The 19,476-nt window shown below is 38.4% G+C and overlaps 1 protein-coding gene across 1 annotated transcript in view; it reads right to left on the reverse strand.

The window, feature by feature from the left end:
- KDM5B (lysine demethylase 5B) overlaps nucleotides 1-19,476 on the reverse strand; it is a 95,571-nt gene that overhangs the window by 51,696 nt on the left and 24,399 nt on the right. Inside the window, exons 2-6 of the mRNA XM_044267622.1 lie at nucleotides 11,835-11,912; nucleotides 9,528-9,650; nucleotides 8,635-8,805; nucleotides 2,336-2,470; nucleotides 161-257 (exon numbers count right to left, since the gene is read on the reverse strand). Coding sequence (XP_044123557.1) covers nucleotides 161-257; nucleotides 2,336-2,470; nucleotides 8,635-8,805; nucleotides 9,528-9,650; nucleotides 11,835-11,912 — 604 coding nt within the window. The remainder of the gene's footprint in view (nucleotides 1-160; nucleotides 258-2,335; nucleotides 2,471-8,634; nucleotides 8,806-9,527; nucleotides 9,651-11,834; nucleotides 11,913-19,476) is intronic.

Genomic DNA, 19,476 nt, shown 5'->3' on the forward strand with positions numbered 1-19,476 from the left:
CAGCAGGGAGCCTGCTTCCCTCTCTGCCTGCCTCTCCATCTACTTGTGATTTCTCTCTGTCAAATAAATACATAAAATCTTTAAAAAAAAAAAAAAAGGAATACTTATTTTTACTAATTTACTTTTTACTTCTTTCCTACTCGTGGATAAACTTTCTTACCATTTTCACATTTTGGAGTTGGACAGCCCATTCGTCGTCTCAGGTTATGAGTTCTGGCTTCTGCTGTCTCTTCTGGTTCTATTTTAATATTCATGGCCTTTAAAAAAGTTGTCACATACATAAATATTTCCTTTTAAAAAACAAATCTAAAATTCAACTGAAATCTCCAGGTGACTATAATCTTATAAACAGACATTCAAAACCTGCTTCTTTCTCCCCACAGAGGTGTGATGTACCCTTAAAATTACAATTATTTAAGGAAAGGAAAAAATCTAGTAAGTTAGAAGAGTATCTACACTTTGACAGGTCAGAAAAGAATAGGGAAAGATAAAAATAGGGAAGAATCAAAGGATCAGGAACAAATTCGGGGGAGAATGATTACCCCACTGGGATCAGCTCTGATTTTCCGCCTAGAAGCTTCCCAGTTCTTATCTACTCACCTTATGCTTGATTCAGTCATCACTAAGCCAAATCCTTATTAGTTATATAAATATCATATAATTTCATTTAGCCTTGAAAAGTTTGCTGGCTTCTTCCAAAGCTGGCTCGCATTTACAGAAAACGGCTTCCATAATAATTTTCTATAAATTCTTCTGTTAAAGCGTTAACACAAGCTACTCTTCTAACATCACTAAAGTATTAAGGATTCCCCTATCATTAAGTCAGTCTAAATTTCCAACGTTTCCCAAAGTGGTAAGACTTACTAATAAAGCAAAACAACTTTTGTGAAGTTTGCAGAACTACACTTGATCATTTTTGCCCGTGTTCATTTCTATGTACTCAGGGTGTCCACTGCTGACCAAATTCCTCCCAGGGTGCTATTACCACCCTCTGCATCTCTCATCAAGGCAAACCTAGACACCCACAGCACTAGGGCATGTCTTCTATATTTAATGATCAAGACGTGCTCAAACAAGAATATTTTAGACTAATGAAATGTAAGCATGTTTACGGGTTTCAAATTACCCTATTTTCCTATTCTGAGGCAATCTTAATTCAGAAAAATGGAGTTACTAAATTTTTTCCTATCTCTAACTTACCTAAGTTAAAAACAATCCCCTTATTTATATCCATTTCTTCAAGAAAGAAAATAGGTATTTTCTTTTTCCTTTTTTTTTTCCCATCTTGACCAATAATTACTAATAACCAGGGACTGATTTAAATACCTGATTAATGCAACAAGGCTTCCCAGTTCTAAGATGTTCCTAATACATTATCACTGATTCCTAACATTTACATGTCCAATTAAGGTAGGCAAAAACCCTTAACCTTCACACCTCTGTATGGAAATAAGGTAACCAGCAAAATATACCTTTCATAGCAGAAAAATATCGACGCAAACTGGCTTTCTTATCCATTCATTCCTCCTGATCATCCCTCACGTTCTTTCATCTTATATAGTCAAAGCCTCCACCCCCATGCTGCCTAATTATTTCCTGTATTAGTGTAAGTGTCTCCCATAGATTCCATACTCCTTTTCAGGAAGCCTGAGAAAAACAGTTTTCACTATCCTCTAACCTCTCTGTTCAAGAAAAAAGGAAAGTTTCCAGTTATCTATTCCCTAGTCTCAAACCTCAATAAACACTGCCTAATTTCATCACGGTAACAGGCAAACCAAACACCATCACAATGAACGCCTATTCTTCCAAACTCTGTCAATAAAGCAGCTGTCTGTTCAGGCAGCAGAAACCCAGAAAGAGGGTTGGGAGAAGGGGGGTAGGGTTATGGACATTGGGGAGGGTATGTGCTTTTGGGTAAATTGGAAGGGGAGATGAACCATGAGAGACTATGGACTCTGAAAAACAATCTGAGGGGTTTGAAGTGGCGGGTGGGTGGGAGGTTGGGGTACCAGGTGGTGGGTATTATAGAGGGCACAACTTGCATGGAGCACTGGGTGTGGTGAAAAAATAATGAATACTGTTTTTCTGAAAATAAATAAATTGGGGGAAAAAAATAAAAAAAAAAAAGAAACCCAGAAAGAAATTCTTCAATCCCTTATCGCTTTGACAGTACAGTCTCCCCAAGTGTAAAACCTAGAATACAAACAGCATCCTTCTCTGAGGTTAACAAGGTTCAAAACTATGAAGAGCACACGCATGAGAGAAATCCAGTGTCAGACAGACATTGGTACAAGGGCTCAAGAATTCTGTCTGATCGACCTCATGAGGCTCTCACCTCTGCTCTCATGCGTTTTGCTCGTCGGGCTGGGGGGCATGTTTCTGAGGGCTGCACAGACTGCCTCTGGGGAATGTCATGAGGTTTGTATTCCTTGTCCTTTGTGTCTGTGCTCAGGTTTGGCTTCTGCAGACACTAGAAATAAAACACAATTTATTAATGAATTTCCCCTCCTTTTTTAAGAATTTCAATGTATTTTTGCAAGGCATATTTTATAGTTGTTTGCATAGATACATAAAAAGTCTGCAATTTTTAAGATCTAAACAAACACAAGTCTGCAGTTACAATCATATACACACACACACGTAAGAGCTTTAAAAAAAATTTAGTAGGTGAATGGTGTTGCTTTAACTCATGTAACTGCTCATGACATCAGGTTATACCAGGCCACAGCAGGCTCAAGGCATTCCCAATGAACCATTGCAATTATCCCTGCTTGCAACTGTCAATTAATTGAAGGCTCAAACTGTTAGATAGGCTTCTTTTAAGTTTCCAAAATAACTTTCCATATTAAGAATATTTGATTTTTTATAGTGTTTAGAGTCATAAAATATGGAACCTAATAGGTTTTCTACATTTTAGAATCCTGCAGTTTCAAATATAACTAACAATGTTGTGATCAAAGATATCACCTGAACTGAAAAAAACAGGCAGTAAGACTGAAATGTTCTCCCTTATTAGTAGTTTTACTTACTTCAACATATCCTACAAGGTCTAACTCCCAAGACAAAGGCTAATAGGTAGCTCACAGCAATAACTTCTGGTTCTGATCAGACAAGAGTTTCTTCTTGCTTTGATTGTTTTTTAGTTTGTTTCTAAACTTGCTGATGGAGGGTATTTAATGCCAACACAACAAAACACAGTAACATCAAAATATTACCACGAAATCTAATATGAATTTCAAGTAACACTCCTTTGTAATAGGACCCACGAGTATCACAAGAAGCACTTTAAAAAGCAGGTTCCAAATTGTAACCACTTTAGGTATATCATCTATGCTAGTGTAAGACACAGTAAATTAATACTCTTCCAGAACTCCTGGCTCCATGGGTACATTACTACTATACAGTCTCACTATTGGCTCCTTCCTCCTAATGTTTGCAGAAAGAATTCAGTGAATGGTGGGAAGTACAAGAATAACAAAAGTTGGGGAGCCTGGATGGCTCAGTGGGTTAAAGCCTCTGCCTTCAGCTCAGGTCATGATCCCAGGGTCCTGGGATTGAGCCCCAAATCGGGCTCTCTGTTCCATGGGGGAGCCTGCTTTCTCCTCTCTCTCTGCCTGCATCTCTGCCTGCTTGTGATCTCTGTCTGTCAAATAAATAAATAAAATCTTTAAAAAAAAAAAAAAAAGAATAACAAAAGCTGAAGAATCATCTAACAAAACTTATTTTAAAAATATTTTAAAAATATAATACACTATAAAAAAGCTGATACAGATTTCTTGATATTCTAAACAAGTAAATAATCTACCACAGATACAACAAACATATATATGCGTGTGTGTATATATACATGTATATGTGTGTGTGTGTATGTATATATATATACGAATGCTCATTTTTATTAAACTAATATATTGACTTGTCTGGAAATGTTAACAAAATTTGTATGGACTACCACCCTCCATTCCATAGCAAGTTCTCAAAGTAAGTACTTAAGAGTATATTTAATGCAAGCATGCAGATGGGAATAAAACCTATCATCTAAATTAACCTTTTACGTATTTTATAAACTTTCTATGTGATACCTAACCGTACATGTGATCATCCAGGTAACAAACTGAACTAAATCAAGGAACTTTTATAAAGTAGATGATCAGATACTCAGAGATTAGGAGCACCTGGGAGATTTCAGCTCAGGTCATGACCTCAGGGTCCTGAGACTGAGCCCCACATAGGGCTCCACACTCAGCAGGGAGTCTGTTTCTTTCCCTCTCCCCTTCCCCACTCACATGCTCTCTCTCTCCCGAAAATAAATCAATCTTTTTTTTTTTAAAGGAAATTAAGAGATTATAAATGTGGTCCCTATCTCTCACAAAGTCTATATAGTCCCATAAACAATGGTCTGTTTTGTTCTATAAGGACTTCAGAGATTGAAGGTAAAATCAAGCTCTGAAATTTTCAGAATATATATGAAGATCCTTATTATTTTTTTAAGGTTTTATTTTTATATATTTTATAAGACTTACTTGACAGAGAGAGCACAAGCAGAGGGAACAGGAGGCAGAGAGGAGAAGCAGACCTGAGCCAAAGGCAGGCACTCAACTCAGCCAACTGAGCCACTGAGGTATCCCCCTTTTTTTTTAAAGGTTTTATTTATTTATTTATTTGACAGACAGAGATCACAAGTAGGCAGAGAGGCAGGCAGAGAGAGAGGAAGGGAAGCAGGCTCCCCGCTGAGCAGAGAGTCCGATGCAGGCCTCGATCCCAGGACCCTGGGATCATGACCTGAGCCGAAGGCAGTGGCTTTAACCCACTGAGCCACGCAGGCGCCCTGAGGTATCCCTTTTAAATATTTTATTTATTTGAGAGAGAGTGAGCAAGAAAGAGCATAAGCTAGCGGAGGGGCAAAGGAAGAGAGACAAGCAGACTCCCCGCTGAGCAGGGAGTCCTAGGTGGGACTCGATTTCTGGACCCGGGGATCATACCTGAGCTGAAGGCAGATCCTTAACCGACAGAGTCATCCAGGTACCCAAAGAGTTTTATTATTTTGTTCCAAACCACAATTCCCAACACACAACTGATGTGTATATGCTCTGTATCCACTGCTAGTACATCAGACTAATTTTAACCTTTGAGAAAGCGGGACTGAGAGGTGACTGATACCATAGCATGAGGACACCATGCTACAGAGTCAGAGACATTTACAAAACACAGAAATACAAGAGGGGCACCCGGGTGGCACAGTCGGTTCAACATCCAACTCTTGCTTTTGGCTCAGGTTGTGACCTCATGGTCGTGAGATCAAGCCTGGCATTGGGCTCCATGCTCAGGGCAGAGTCTTAGAGTTTCTCTTTCCTTCTCTCTCTCCCACTTCTCTCTCTCTAAAATAAATAGGCCTTGAAAGAAAGAAAGAGGAAAGGAAAGGAAAGGAAAGAAAAGAAAGTGAAAATGAAAATGAGAGGGCGCCTGGGTGGCTCAGTGGGTTAAACCGCTGCCTTCGGCTCAGGTCATGATCTCAGGATCCTGGGATTGAGTCCTGCATCGGGCTCTCTGCTCAGCAGGGAGCCTGCTTGTGATCTCTCTCTGTCAAATAAATAAATAAAATCTTAAAAAAAAAAAAAAAAAAAGAAAATGAGAAACAGAAGAAAACAGGACTACAGGAGTGGAGCCTCTGCGCCACTGCACCAGTACATCTCTACTCAACTTTTCTTAAGTTTCCCAAAACTTGCTTCGGTTCACCCTTTTGCAACAATTCCTTTGTTGGGCATCATTTTTTTCTCTTAATATTGAGCCTTTATTTATTTTTTTTTTTTAGAGAAGTTTTAGGTTTATAGCATAGTTGAGATGAAGGTGGAAATTTACTATACACCCCGCTCCCCCCCGCCACACAGCCTCCCCCATGGTCCCCACCCCCACCAGAGTAGTGGTACATTTGTTACAAGTGATGAACCTATGATGTCCATAGGTGACATTAGGGTTCACTTGTGGTGTACATTTTACAGGTTTGGACAAATGTATAATGCCAAGGAGGATATTTTTATTGCTCTAACAATCCTCTGGGCTCTGAATATTCCCCCACCCCTGCCCTCCCTCTTGCCCCAAAACCCCTGGCGACCACTGATCTTTTTACTGTTTCTATAGTTTTGCCTTTTCTAAAATACTGTGTTTGGAATCACACAATATATGTAGTCTTCTCATGTTGGTTCATTCACTTAGTGATATATATTTAAGCCTCCTCTCCTTGTCTTATCATGGCTTGAGATCTTTTTCTTTTTTCTTTCTTTTTACATCTCCTTTTAATGCCTAATAATATAATACTCCATCGTCCGGATACACCATCATTCATTTATCCACTTACCTACTGAAGGACTACATTCAACTCTTGGCTGCATTCAACTCTTGGCACTTAAGAGTAATAAAGTTGCTAAAACACATCTATATGCAGGTTTTGTGTGGACATAAGTTTTCAACTCCTTTTTGTAAATACCAAAGAACATGACTGCTGGACTGTACGGTAACAAAGTATGTTTAGTTGCCTAAGAAATGGTCAAGTGTCTTCCAGAATGGCTGTGTCATTTTAACATTCCAGCCAGCAATGAATGAAAACTTCTGTTGTCTTTGCCAGCCTTTGTGCTGTCAGTGTTCTGAATTTGGCCATTCTAATAGGTGTGTTGTGCTACTGCTTTCTCCATTCTTTTAAAATATATGTATTCTATTCATCCTTTTTCTAAGAATTATTTTTAAAAATCAGAAATGAGCCAAAAATTAGGTACAAAAACTGGCCATCTCGGTATAATATAACATTCAATAATAGAGAAATCAAGTCTAGCTACAAAAATGGAATGCCAGAGACATTCAACTAGACTTTCAAAAATATTCAAGGACATGGCAAATGCTCATGATATATTAAGCAGAGGAAAAGCAGATTATAATATTGTAAATGAAAAATACTATCCCAGTGTGTGTATATATATGCATAAAAAGAGCCTTGAAAGAAAAAACAAGTGAAAGGATTAAAGAGTGATTTTACTTTTATCGCACTTTCCTTTGTTTTTAAGCTTTCTGCAATGGACACCTTTCAGTGACTAGAACACACCTGGCACACAACGGGCCCCTCAATAAGTATTTATCTGTGTTGTAAACGTAATGTTTGTAAAAGGGATCTTTAAATACCCACTCCCCTTCAAACTACAACTGAATAAATGCTTACATGCTTTTCAACTACGAAACTTACACTACCTAAAAGTTTACAGATATTCTTAAAATGTTGCCAACCCATAAAGCAGGCAGTCTCTTTCCTCTTACTCATTGTGACTTCCACACTGAAACAGAAAGGTTATGAAGGAGAAAATCTACTGTAGGCAACTGTATATAGATCGGACAATAAAACAGAGACATAGATTCCAAATACAACGTTCTAAATAATTTCATCCCTGGATTCATTAAACATTCACATGTGTATATTTAAAAACAACAACTTTCTGAATATCAAATTGATCATGTTCTTCTAAGCTGAAAAGAAAGCTCTCCTGGAATGGAGAAGGGAGAAAGGAAAGAAAAATGCAATGCTATAAAAATCTATAGGATTTGAACATTACAGATGGTACCTCTATAATATCAAGACAGAGTTCTGATAAGTAGTTTACCCTCTGAAACTATGTTATTAACTTTCTAACTTCACTACAGCACAGTAACAATTCTTAAAATTACAGGGCTTACAGTTCTTGCCTTATAATAACTCAAAGGGTATAAACAGATTATGACACTACTCTTTCCATCAGTGTCTTGAAATAAGTAGAAAGATTTTATAATACAGTTATACTTTAATTACAACAAAAAGTTCCTATTTCAATAAGTTGGCAGATATCATCTTTGTAAGAACAAACATGGATACCCAGGAACTATTAGAAGAGGGATCCATTAGCTATCTAGCCATTATTAAGTCCCCTACCTTTTACCGCATCTGCACTGTATCTGAAAATCTCCTTGGAGATTTCGGCTGACCAGATAACAAGTAGGCAAGTTATTTCACAGGTCGTACTTTCATGTGACAATTAGGAATACGATCGCCAACATAAGTGAATGCAAAAGCATGAACCATAACAAGATAATAATCAACCTGTCATAAGGAAGACACAGTTTTTGTTAAGTTAAACACAGACTTCAGCCTCGAACAGCAAAAGGCTATTTCCTCCACAAACATATCCATTCCAGAAACAAACTTCTAAGTATGGCTGCTCTCAAAACAGAACACCACAAACACTGGAGGAAAAATTCACAAAACAAAATCTTCTCAACAATTCACAAAACAAAGTCTTCCACAGAGAATTAAATAAGGCCTCTTCATTCACCCTGAAAGACAACATACCAATAAGCTGTGAAATAAACAGGTTAAATTTGAGGTGCCTGGGTGGCTCAGTGGGTTAGGCCTCTGCCTTTGGCTCAGATCATGATCTCAGGGTCCTGGGATCGAGGCCTGCATCGGACTCTCTGCTCAGCAGGGAGCCTGCTTCCCCATCTCTCTCTGCCTGCCTTTCTCCCTACTTGTGATCTCTCTCTCTGTCAAATAAATAAAATCTTAAAAAAACAAAAAAACAAAAACAAAAACACCAGGTTAAAGTTGACCTGAATACTCACCCTCAAACTATCTCCTGACAGGAACAAGTTGTAGGGATTGAGGATGCGTTCATAATGCCCTCTGATATGGGACCCCACAGCTTTGCCAGGAGCAAATCCCATCTTGGTGGCAATTTTGGTCCATTTTCTGTCCTTGCAAACAACTGTAAATCCACCTTCTTCTGCAACTAACTGTTAACAGCAAAAGAAATCAGAAATGTCTATATAGAAATCACTTCTAATTCCCTCTTACCTAGGTACAACTCCAAGAACAGAATGTTCTTGGCTGTGGTAATTTTTAAAAAAACATTTCCCAAGTCAGACGAAAATATATATGCACTACTTACTTCAAGCTGGAAAATTAGAAAATCACTTTTGACAATACAGTCCATAAACATTTTGTACCCCTCAAAAGCTACTTCTCAGCTCCCCAGAGCAGTCTAGACTTTCTGGGAGGAAGAACTAGTTCAACAATTAAATCTGTAACAAAGAACAAATCCTAGCACTTGGTCTAACGCAGAGACCCTCAAAATTCTCCATAAACTAAGGAGTGGGAGAGATGGCACCATTTTGGGGAAAAGAACATAGGCTTTACGCTGAAGTAAACCTGAATTTCAGGTATCAGCCTTTGGAGCTCAGTCAATTTTCTCCCTAAGCCCCAGTTCTTTTAACTATAATAAAACAGAAAGGAATATCTTACAGAAATATTGTTAAGTTTTAAAATGATACCCACAAAAGGTGGCAGGAAAATATTTCACAAGGCTTTCAGACCTGACAAATAGAGCCTAATTATCACTCAAGGGAACGGAGAATTTCATTTTACAATTCAAACAATAACTTTTTTTTTTTAAGATTAGGAAGATCAAGCTGGCAGAAAAGCACTAAAATGAGGGAGACTGCCGTTGGCCTCTTACCTTATTGAGCTGAAACAAGTCCAAGATCTTCCTCTCCACATGTGGAATTTTCAGAGTACTTCCCTGTAACTCCCAGTACTTTGCAATCTGGTCCAAGAAATTCAGTTTTACTCGAGTTTGAGCCTAAATGACAAAGAAATGAATTTTAATCTCACCTAGCTTATTTTAAAAATCCTGTGTGTGGTATTTTCACTGTTAGAATAGTTAAGTGAGGTGTGCCTGGGTGGCACTGTGGGTTGAGCCTCCAACTTCTCCTTCCGGCTCAGGTCATTTCAGGGTCCTGAGACTGAACCCCACATGGGTCTCTGTGCTCAGTGCAGAGACTGCTTGAACTCTCTCCCTCTGTGTCCCTACTCATGCTGTCTTTCTCTCTCTAAAACAAAAAAATCTTAAAAAAAAAAAAAAAAAGATATTTAAGTAAAGTATCACTCCTAAATCCAATAGAGAAACTGCAAAAAAATATACTAAATAAAGCTGGTTGAATAATTATACATTAACTCGACAAAAATTTAATTCAGTGCCTACCATGTGTAAGCAAAGAATTAAACAAAGCAAGCCTCCCTTAAGTAGGCACTCTGAAAAGGGCTTCACTTATGGAGGACTAAAGCACAGTTTTGTTATTGGTTAAAATTATATGACAAGTAAGTTTCTATATGCCCCTCTAGGTCTTTTTATAATTTGGGTATTTTATGAGACTTGACACACTGCCTACTGTGCTAAGGAGGCACCTTAATTGGGGTATTTTGAAGGTCTGTTCTTTCCAAGCACAAATTTTCTTATTTTCTCAAACACAAATCTAAAAACAGATTTTACAACAGTGATTCCATATCAATTTTAATGAGTCCTGATAAGGTAACAGAAAACTAGGAGACAATTTTTTTAAGATTTATTTATTTATTTGACAGAAAAATCACAAGTAGGCATATGTAGGCAGAGAGGCAAGCAGAGAGAGAGGGAGAAGCATGCTCCCTGTTGAGCAGAGAGCCTGATGTGGGCCTTGATCCCAGGACCCTGAGATCATGACCTGAGCTTGAAGGCAGCTGCTTAACCAACTGAGCCACCAGGCGCTCCAAGGAGACACTTTTTTCTTTTTTAAACTTAAAAAAAATGTTTTTTTAAAGATTTTTATGAAGCAGGCTCCCCGCGGAGCAAGGGGCCCAATTCGGGACTCGATCACAGGACCCTGGGACCATGACCTGAGCTGAAAGCAGACCCTTAACCAACTGAGCCACCAAGGTGCCCCAGGAGACACTTTCTTAATTATTTTTATTACTGTTGTCTGTAAGTTATTAAAAATTTTTTTTGTCATTTTTCTTTCTCCTCCTTGAAAATAAATGAAGTTTAAGTCAGACAGTTTTAGGAGTTTTATCTTGCTCAAGGGCAAAACTGAGATGAATGTTCAGATGTTCCCAAACACAGTCCAAGACCTCAGAATTAGTACCCATTTCCTATCTTTGGAGCTCAACTTAAAAATACAGACACTAGATTCTACTACCACCAAATCCATGCCACTACCACAGAATCCCAGCAAACATGAGCTCCATTTAAGTTAAAAAGGCTTGGTTTTTCTAATAAAAAAGCAAAACATGATTCAATGTTAAAATCAGATTAGAAGGCACCTGGATGGCTCAGTTGGTTGGACGGCTGCCTTCGGCTCCAGTCATGACCCCAGCCAGGGTTTCAAGATCAAGTCCTGCATCGGGCTCCCGGCTCCACAGGGAGTCTGTTTCTCCCTCTGACCTACCCCCCCCTCATGCTCTCTCTCAAATAAATAAAAATCTTTTTTAAAAAAATCAGATTAGAAAAAGGTTAATGAAACATTATTTCTGGGTTATCAACACCCAACTCTCATCCACCCCATACTTTAGGGTTTCAGTAGCAAAGAGATTGAAGAAACATCATCTCTTCTCTAGAGAATACCCAAATAAGTATTCCTCATCCCTTCTTAGGAAATTAAAGTGTGTTATTAAGTCTAAGTAAAGATGTGTATTTGGAAGAAAATTAGAGCTGGAAATCTTTTCCATTAGATGGTTCCAAAGTACATTCCTTTCAAAATCTAAATTCTTGTGGCTGTCACCTAAATTTAGAAAGATGTGTATGAATTAAGAGGCCAACAATGACAGACTAAAATTGGTGTTTTTAATGAAATCTTGATTGCTACAAGGGCCTTACTGCCATTTGTTTTACCATGATTATCAATGATTGGCCATAATTTAGCTTCACTAAAACCACCAGATTTGTGACAGAGATTCTTCAAAGAAAGTCCCTCTGGTATAGAGTCCACCAGAACAACAGTTAAGATATTACCTCCAATTCATTCAGCCTCTGGATACGTGGAGTAAAATGAAGTTTGTCAACATCACATGCAAATGGTGGCTGCCAATCCTAGGGGAGAAGCAAACGCTTTGATTAGAAGAATTTGTCATTCTGACATTTTTTAAAAATTCTGTTAAAACCCCAGGTGAGTAAAACACACTATGTCTAACCAGTTAAATAAAACAGAACATGGATAATAGCTTAACCTTTTTTCCACCAGAACAGCAGAATATGTATGATTACCCTTCCCCATACAAATGATGCAGCCTGTGCACACCCCTCTTCACACCTTTCAAATGAGTAGTTACTTAACCGCAAGCTGTTGAAAAACCCCTGCCTTTAAAGTTTATTCATGGCGCCCCTGGGTAGCTCAGTCCTTAAGCAGCTGCCTTCAGCTTGGGTCATGATCCCAGGGTCCTGGGATCAAGTCCTGCAATGAGCCCTGCATCAGGCTCCCTGCTTGACGAGAAGCCTGCTTCCCCTTCTCCCACTTCCCCTGTTTGTGTTCCCTCTCTCGCTGTGTCTCTCTCTGTCAAACAAATAAATTAAATTAAAGGAAAAAAAAAAAAGACAAAAACAAGTTATTTTTTAAAATTAAATAAATAAAATAAAGTTCATTTATTTTTAGTAATCTCTACACCCAACATAGGGCTCCAACTCACCACCCCAAGATCAAGAATCACATGGGCTTTTTGGACTGAGACAGACAGGAGCCCCCTGCAAAAATCACTGACTTTGAAAAAAATCAAAATTCCTCTATTCCATAAAAGCTATCTTTTTACAAAATAGCTGTATTAACGTCAAAACATCCATAAACTAAATTTTTATATGTAACTTCCTAGCTACCTTAACTTTTATTATAAAATTAAAGTTAAGTTTGGGGGTGGTGTTGAAGACTGCCATTCAAGACTAATTTTTAAAAATCGTCCTTAGTGCTCGCTTCAGCAGCACATATACTAAAAAAATCGTCCTTAACATATCTACTGCCACAGATTCTTAGAAGAACTGCTATCATGAGGAAATAATCAGACAAGGAAAAGTATTATGCTACCTCTAAGTAGAGAAAACTGCAAACAACTTAAATGTCCACAGTAGGAGAATATTTAAAGGAATAAAAATTATGCTGTATTAATGGGGGCGCTTGGGTGGCGCAGTTGGTTAAGCAGCTGCCTTCGGCTCAGGTCACAATCTCAGTGGTCCCACATCTGGCTCCTTGCTCCCTCTCCCTTTGCCTGCTGCTCCCCCTTTGTGTTCCGACATGCGCACACACTCTCTCTCTAATAAGTATATAAATAAATCTTTAAAAAGAAAAATTATGGGGCACCTGGGTGGCTCAGTGGGTTGTGTCTCTGCTTTCAGCTCAGGTCATGATCTCAGGGTCCTGGCACCAAGTCCCACATTGGGCTCTCCGCTTGGCAGGGAGCCTGCCTCCCCCCTCACCCTCTGCCTGCCTCTCTCTGTCTACTTGTGATCTCTGTCAAATAAACAAAATCTTTTTTTTTTTTTTAAGATTTTATTTATTTATTTGACAGACAGAGATCACAAGTAGGCAGAGAAGCAGGCAGAGGGAGAGGAGGAAGCAGGCTCCCTGCTGAGCAGAGAGCCCAATGTGGGGCTCAATCCCAGGACCCTGGGATCATGACCTGAGCCAAAGGCAGAGGCTTTAACCCACTGAGCCACCCAGGCGCCCCAATAAACAAAATCTTTAAAAAAGAAAAGAAAAAAATTATGTGGCATTAATGAGTACAGAGTTCAGTTTGGAATAATGAACAAGTTCTGAAGATATATTAGTGTAAATAGTTATTTTTTTAAAAGATTTTATTTATTTATTTGACAGAGAGAGAGACAGTGGGGGGGAGGGCGGGGAGAGCGCCCACAAGCGGGGGAGTGGGAGAGGGAGAAGCAGGCTTCCCACAAAGCAAGGAGCTGGATGCAGGGCTCAATCCCAGGACCCCTGGATCATGATCTGAGCTAAAGGCAGACTCTTAACAACTGAGCCACTCAGGTGCCTGGCGTTAATGAACTGTACCCTTAAAATTATTACAATGGTAAATTCTTTATTATGCATATTATAATATTTTAACACATTTAAAAAAGCAAAAAGACAAAAAATTATGCAGTGGTAGAGCTCTATTTATTGACACTGAAAGATGTTCCTTATATTTGTTAAGGAGGAAAAGAAGTACAGACTATGCAATATAAAAGTATAACATTGGAAAGATATACAGCAAAAACAATTAGTAGTGGTTGTCTTTGGTGGTAGGATTACAGATGATTTTCTTTTACTTCGTTAGCCATTTCAAATACAATCTGAAATATGTTACATACATTAAATAACATTTCTTACATATTAAATTACTTTGGATTAAGAAAACAATACAAGGAAGTTCACAGTCTTTTTACCCTATTTCATACCCAGAAGTTTGTTCTAATTAAATAATTCACCCGGAATCAACATACATGAAATTAACTACAGTATAATGTTAGAAAGATGACTGATATATAACAACACTGAATATTATACAGCATTTTAAAATTCTAGATTTATGAAGAACTCATACCAATAAATAAGGAAACAGAAAAATGGACAAATTGTGTTAGTAATTACCAAGAAAAAATGGCTAGCTTTAAAAAGACTGTTGTCCAACTTTACTCAAAATTTTAAAAATACGGGCGCCTGGGTGGCTCAGTGGGTTAAGCCGCTGCCTTCGGCTCAGGTCATGATCTCAGGGTCCTGGGATCGAGTCCCGCATTGGGCTCCCTGCTCAGCAGGGAGCCTGCTTCCTCCTCTCTCTTTCTGCCTGCCTCTCTGCCTATTTGTGATCTCTCTCTCTCTCTGTCAAATAAATAAATAAATAATATTTTTAAAAAAAATTTTAAAAATACACAAGATTCTCATGTTTTTACCTACGAGGTTACCAATGATTTAAAATATACACACCACCAGTATTAGCAATATGTGAGGAAATGTGAATCCTGGTGATTAGTACGCTGTTTCTGTTTTTAATTTTTATTTATTTATTTTTTAAAAGATTTCACCTATTTATTTGACAAACAGAAATCACAAGTAGGCAGAGAGGCAGGCAGAGAGTGGGGGAAGCAGGCTCCCTGCTGAGCAGAGCGCCCCATTCCGGGCTGGATCCCAGGATCCTGGGATCAGGACCTGAGCCAAAGGCAGAGGCTTTAACCCACTGAGCCACCCAGGTGTCCCTAGTATTCTGTTTCTGGAGGTCAATTAGAAACATCAAATTTTTAAAGGTCTATTGACCCAGCAATTCCTCAGATTAGAATTTACAAATATTTGTTAACATTCACAACACCAAAATAGAGAAAAAAAAATTAACTGCAGAATTGTTTTAACTTAAGACCTTACTAATGGGGAATCTGGCTGGCTCAGTGGGTGGAACATGAGGCTCTTGATCTCAGTTTGAGCCCACATTGGGTGTGGAGAGTACTTAAAAAAAAAAAAACCTAAAAAGAAAACCAAACAAACAAACCGTAGTATCTATCAGTGAAGAATAAGGTAAGTAAATGTTGACACATCTGTAAATAGCAATAAAATACTCTGCAACTGCAATAAGAAAAAAAATCTACATGTTCTAAATACATGTAGACAGCCAAGACTGAATGAGTAAAAAACCCTCAAACATGTAAAATCATGCAAACAGTATTACATGTATGTAAATTTTAAAGACTTTCATAATAGGAGGGGGAAAGAGATTATTTGACACACAGATCACAATTGGGCAGAGAGGCAGTCAGAGAGAGAGAGAGAGAGAGAGAGAGGAGGAAGCAGGCTCCCTGCTGAGCAGCGAGCCCAATGTGGGGCTCGATCCCAGGACTCTGGCATCATGACCTGAGCTGAAGGCAGAGGCTTTAACCCACTAAGCCACCCAGGCACCCCAAAAGAGATTATTATTATTATTTCAAATCTATATTATTAGAATTTTTATTACTATTGGTTAGTTTTAGTTTAAAAGTATAAAACAAGGGGAGTGAATGGGTGGCTCAGTGGGTTAAGCCTCTGCCTTCAGCTCAGGTCATGATCCCAGGGTCCTGGGATCCAGGCCCGCATTGGGCTCTCTGCTCAGCGGGGAGCCTGCTTCCCCCTCTCTCTCTCACTGCCTGCCTCTCTGCCTACTTGTGATCTCTGTCTGTCAAATAAATAAATAAATAAATAAAATCTTCACAAGTAAAACAAGGGTCTGGTGCACCTGGCTGATTCTGCCTCAGTTCGTGGAGAATACAATTCTTGATCTTTGGGTCCTTAATTCAGATCCCACAATGGGCACAGAGCTTACTTTAGACAAAAAATAAATAAATAAATAAGTAAAAGAAGGTTTTGTTTTAGTGATTAGAAGCCTTCAGTAAAGTGCCCACCAGCGATGCCTGATAAACTATTATGTTAAAAAGATTACATCTTACCACAATTTCTTTTAATAAGGAAAATGCAGATCAGAAATTGGTACAAAGCTATTTACTATTAGAATACCAAAAAGAGGGGGGCCTGGGTGGCTCAGTTGTTAGGCGTCTGCCTCCAACTTGGGTCATGATCCCAGGGTCCTGGGATGGAGTCCAGGGCGGGGGGTGGGGGTGGTGGGGGGGGGGGGGGGGGGGTGTTCCTGTTCTGCCAGAGGCCTGTTTCTCCCTCTTCCACTCCCCCTGCTTGTGTTCCCTCTCTCGCTGTGTCTATGTCAAATAAATAAATAAAATCTTTAAAAAGAAAAAAAAAAAGAAAGAAAGAAAGGAAAGGAAAAAGTAAAAAAAAAAAACAAAAGTGGAAGCACTACGTGTTTAAAAAGGTCATCACAGATAAGGATTTCAAGTATTTTATGTTGTCACACTGCCTCTTCCACAAAGACTATGGCTCTTGTTTCAATGTCAGCTGTCATTTAAAGAAATACTATACTTTGTTAATCAACTTAAAAATATTACCTACTCTGGGTGCCTGGGTGGCTCAGTGTGTTAAGCCGCTGCCTTCGGCTCAGGTCATGATCTCAGGGTCCTGGGATCGAGTCCCACATCGGGCTCTCTGCTCAGCAGGGAGCCTGCTTCTCTCTCTCTCTCTCTCTCTCTCTCTGCCTGCCTCTCTGTCTACTTGTGATCTCTCTCTGTGAAATAAATAAATAAAATCTAAAAAAAAAAAAAGAAAGAAAAAGAAAAATATTACCTACTACAACCTGGGTTGGAAAGGTGCAACTCATTTATTTTTGTTTGGCTTGATAACTAAAGATAAAGAAAGCAACGTGTTTAATTATATAGAACACAATGTAGTGGAAAACAATCACATTGCTCAATATCCTATCACAGGCTAAGAGGAAGACTTCATGTTGTTCAGAGCTTTGCTCTCTAATATCTCATAAAAGCTGTAGGCTTTCTGAAATGAACTGATCTGGGTTGAAGGTTACACCAAAAACGTATCCAAGATAATATGTAAGAATATACAAGTAAATGATTAACATACTGTCCACATGGCCTAAAAATTTTATAAACTAAGACTTATGGGTAATGTAGGACATCCCCTGATTAATCAAGTTGGCTTTTTTCTTTTCCAAATAGGCCTTCTAATCCCAAACACAATGACAGGAAATTAATTTCATCTTATCTATATATTAAAATTTTAATACTATAGTGAGTTATGTCTTTGTATGTACGTATGTACGTATGTATGTATATATATATATATGTATGTATTATATAATATATACTTATTCTATACTGAAGCTTTTTCAAATAAAATGAATCCTAAAAATAAAGCATCAGGAGGAAAACAGAACATATCTATCACTAAGGAAGTTCACACAGCAGGGATAATAAGCTAAAAACTAAAACTCAGAAGATCATTCCTTCATTAAATACAGATCGCTGAAAACTATCACTTCTTCTAGTTACAGAGAATGAGGGAAAATGGGATGCCATTTAGTTTCAAGACTTTCACTGTCAGCTGCAAAGCTTTACTACAATAAAAGAATTACATATTATTTGCAATGCTCACATTGAAATATCATTGGCTGAGTCTCACCTCAATGAGCTCTAATTTTTAAATGGGGAAAAAAAGCCAGCAAAGAAGGAAAGAAACCATTAAATAACAGTGTGATAATTTTGGGTTTGACACTTAAGTATCTAAAGGGGATACCATATAATCTAACCAAAACTTTTAGTCCCGAACAATAAAATGATTCACAAATATTTTTCTAGCATAAAAAGAGTATTTCCATACTAACTAGGTGTTCTAAGGGTTCATAGATTGCAAGGCATCCCATATAAATTTCCTGCTAAGATTCACTCACTTTTAAAACTTCAAATGTCTTTTAGAGGTGCCTGGGTGGCTCAGTCAGTTAAGGGAACAACTCTTGATTTAGGCTCAGGTCATGATCTCAGGGTCATGGGATTGAGCCCCATGTCAGGCTCCAAACTCAGTGCAAAGTCTTGCTTGAGTTTCTCTCTCCTTCTTCCTCAGCCCTCTCTCTCTCTCTCTCTCTCTCTCTCTCTCTCTCACTGAAATAAATAAGTCTTTTTAAAGCCTTCATTTTGAAAGGCTTATTTATTATTATTATTAATTATTATTATTTAACTATTATTTAAACGTTCAATTATTTTCCTAAGCACTAAAAAAATATATTCCTTGCAAGGCAATTAAATAGGAAGTTGAAGCTTCAAAATCGTCAGAGGCCTGGGACACATCAAGCAAAACATTTTCCTTAGTCTCAGCATTAACTGAGCAACAACTTACAGTACATTTAACTGAGAAATGTGCAATAAAATTGACCAGTGGGAGATTAACTTAACTTTCATAGGATGCTAAGAATTTTTCAAAAACTCCATGAAAATTCACTCTGCGAATCATCCCCAACTAGCATCCACATACCAGAATACTGTCTTAATCTTTCTAAATACAGAGAAGCTATCACCATTTTGAGATCTAACACTAAGAAAAATTAGAAAGTACATACTTTACAAGAGGCTTTTCCAGAAGTTGGTTCTCAGACTCTGGCAGACAAACGAACTTTTAAAAATTAATGTCAAAGGGCGCCTGAGTGGCTCAGTCCGCTGGACATCTGTCTTCAGCTCAGGTCATGATCTCAGGGTCCTGGGATGGGATCAAGTCCCATATCAGGCCCCCTACACAGCAGGGAGTCTGCTTCTTCCTCCTGCCTCTGCCCCTCCCCCTGCTCCGGTTTGCGCTCTCACTCTCAAATATATAAATAAAATCTTAAAAAAAAAAATCAATGTCAAAAGCTCATTCTGGTTAGTTCACAAAGAGTAACATTAACTAAGGACCACTGTATTTTATAACTGCATGTGTTCTATGAAAGCCAGTCATGACAGAATAAACGCATTCAAAGGATTTTTAATCCAGTGCAGCAGAGCTAAACTTTGTGCCTGAATCCAGAGTCTGTTTCTAGGTTATCCACACAGTAACACAAAATGATAGTGCAAAATTTTAAGGAACTGAACAAAGAATCTGTTAGTGTTTTAAGTCAAGTCAGAAAATTTTTCAGTTAAGCCACCAAGATTTATCAACCTGAATAAAGATTTTTTTGAGCTGTTTATTTGAGAGCTCAGTGGTGGGAGGAATGGTGTTGTTGAGGAAGCAGAGGAGGAGAGGGAGACAGAGAATCCCAAGCAGGCA

This window comes from Neovison vison, chromosome 10, assembly GCF_020171115.1.
Source record: "Neovison vison isolate M4711 chromosome 10, ASM_NN_V1, whole genome shotgun sequence".
NCBI classification, from domain to species: Eukaryota; Metazoa; Chordata; class Mammalia; order Carnivora; family Mustelidae; genus Neogale; species Neogale vison.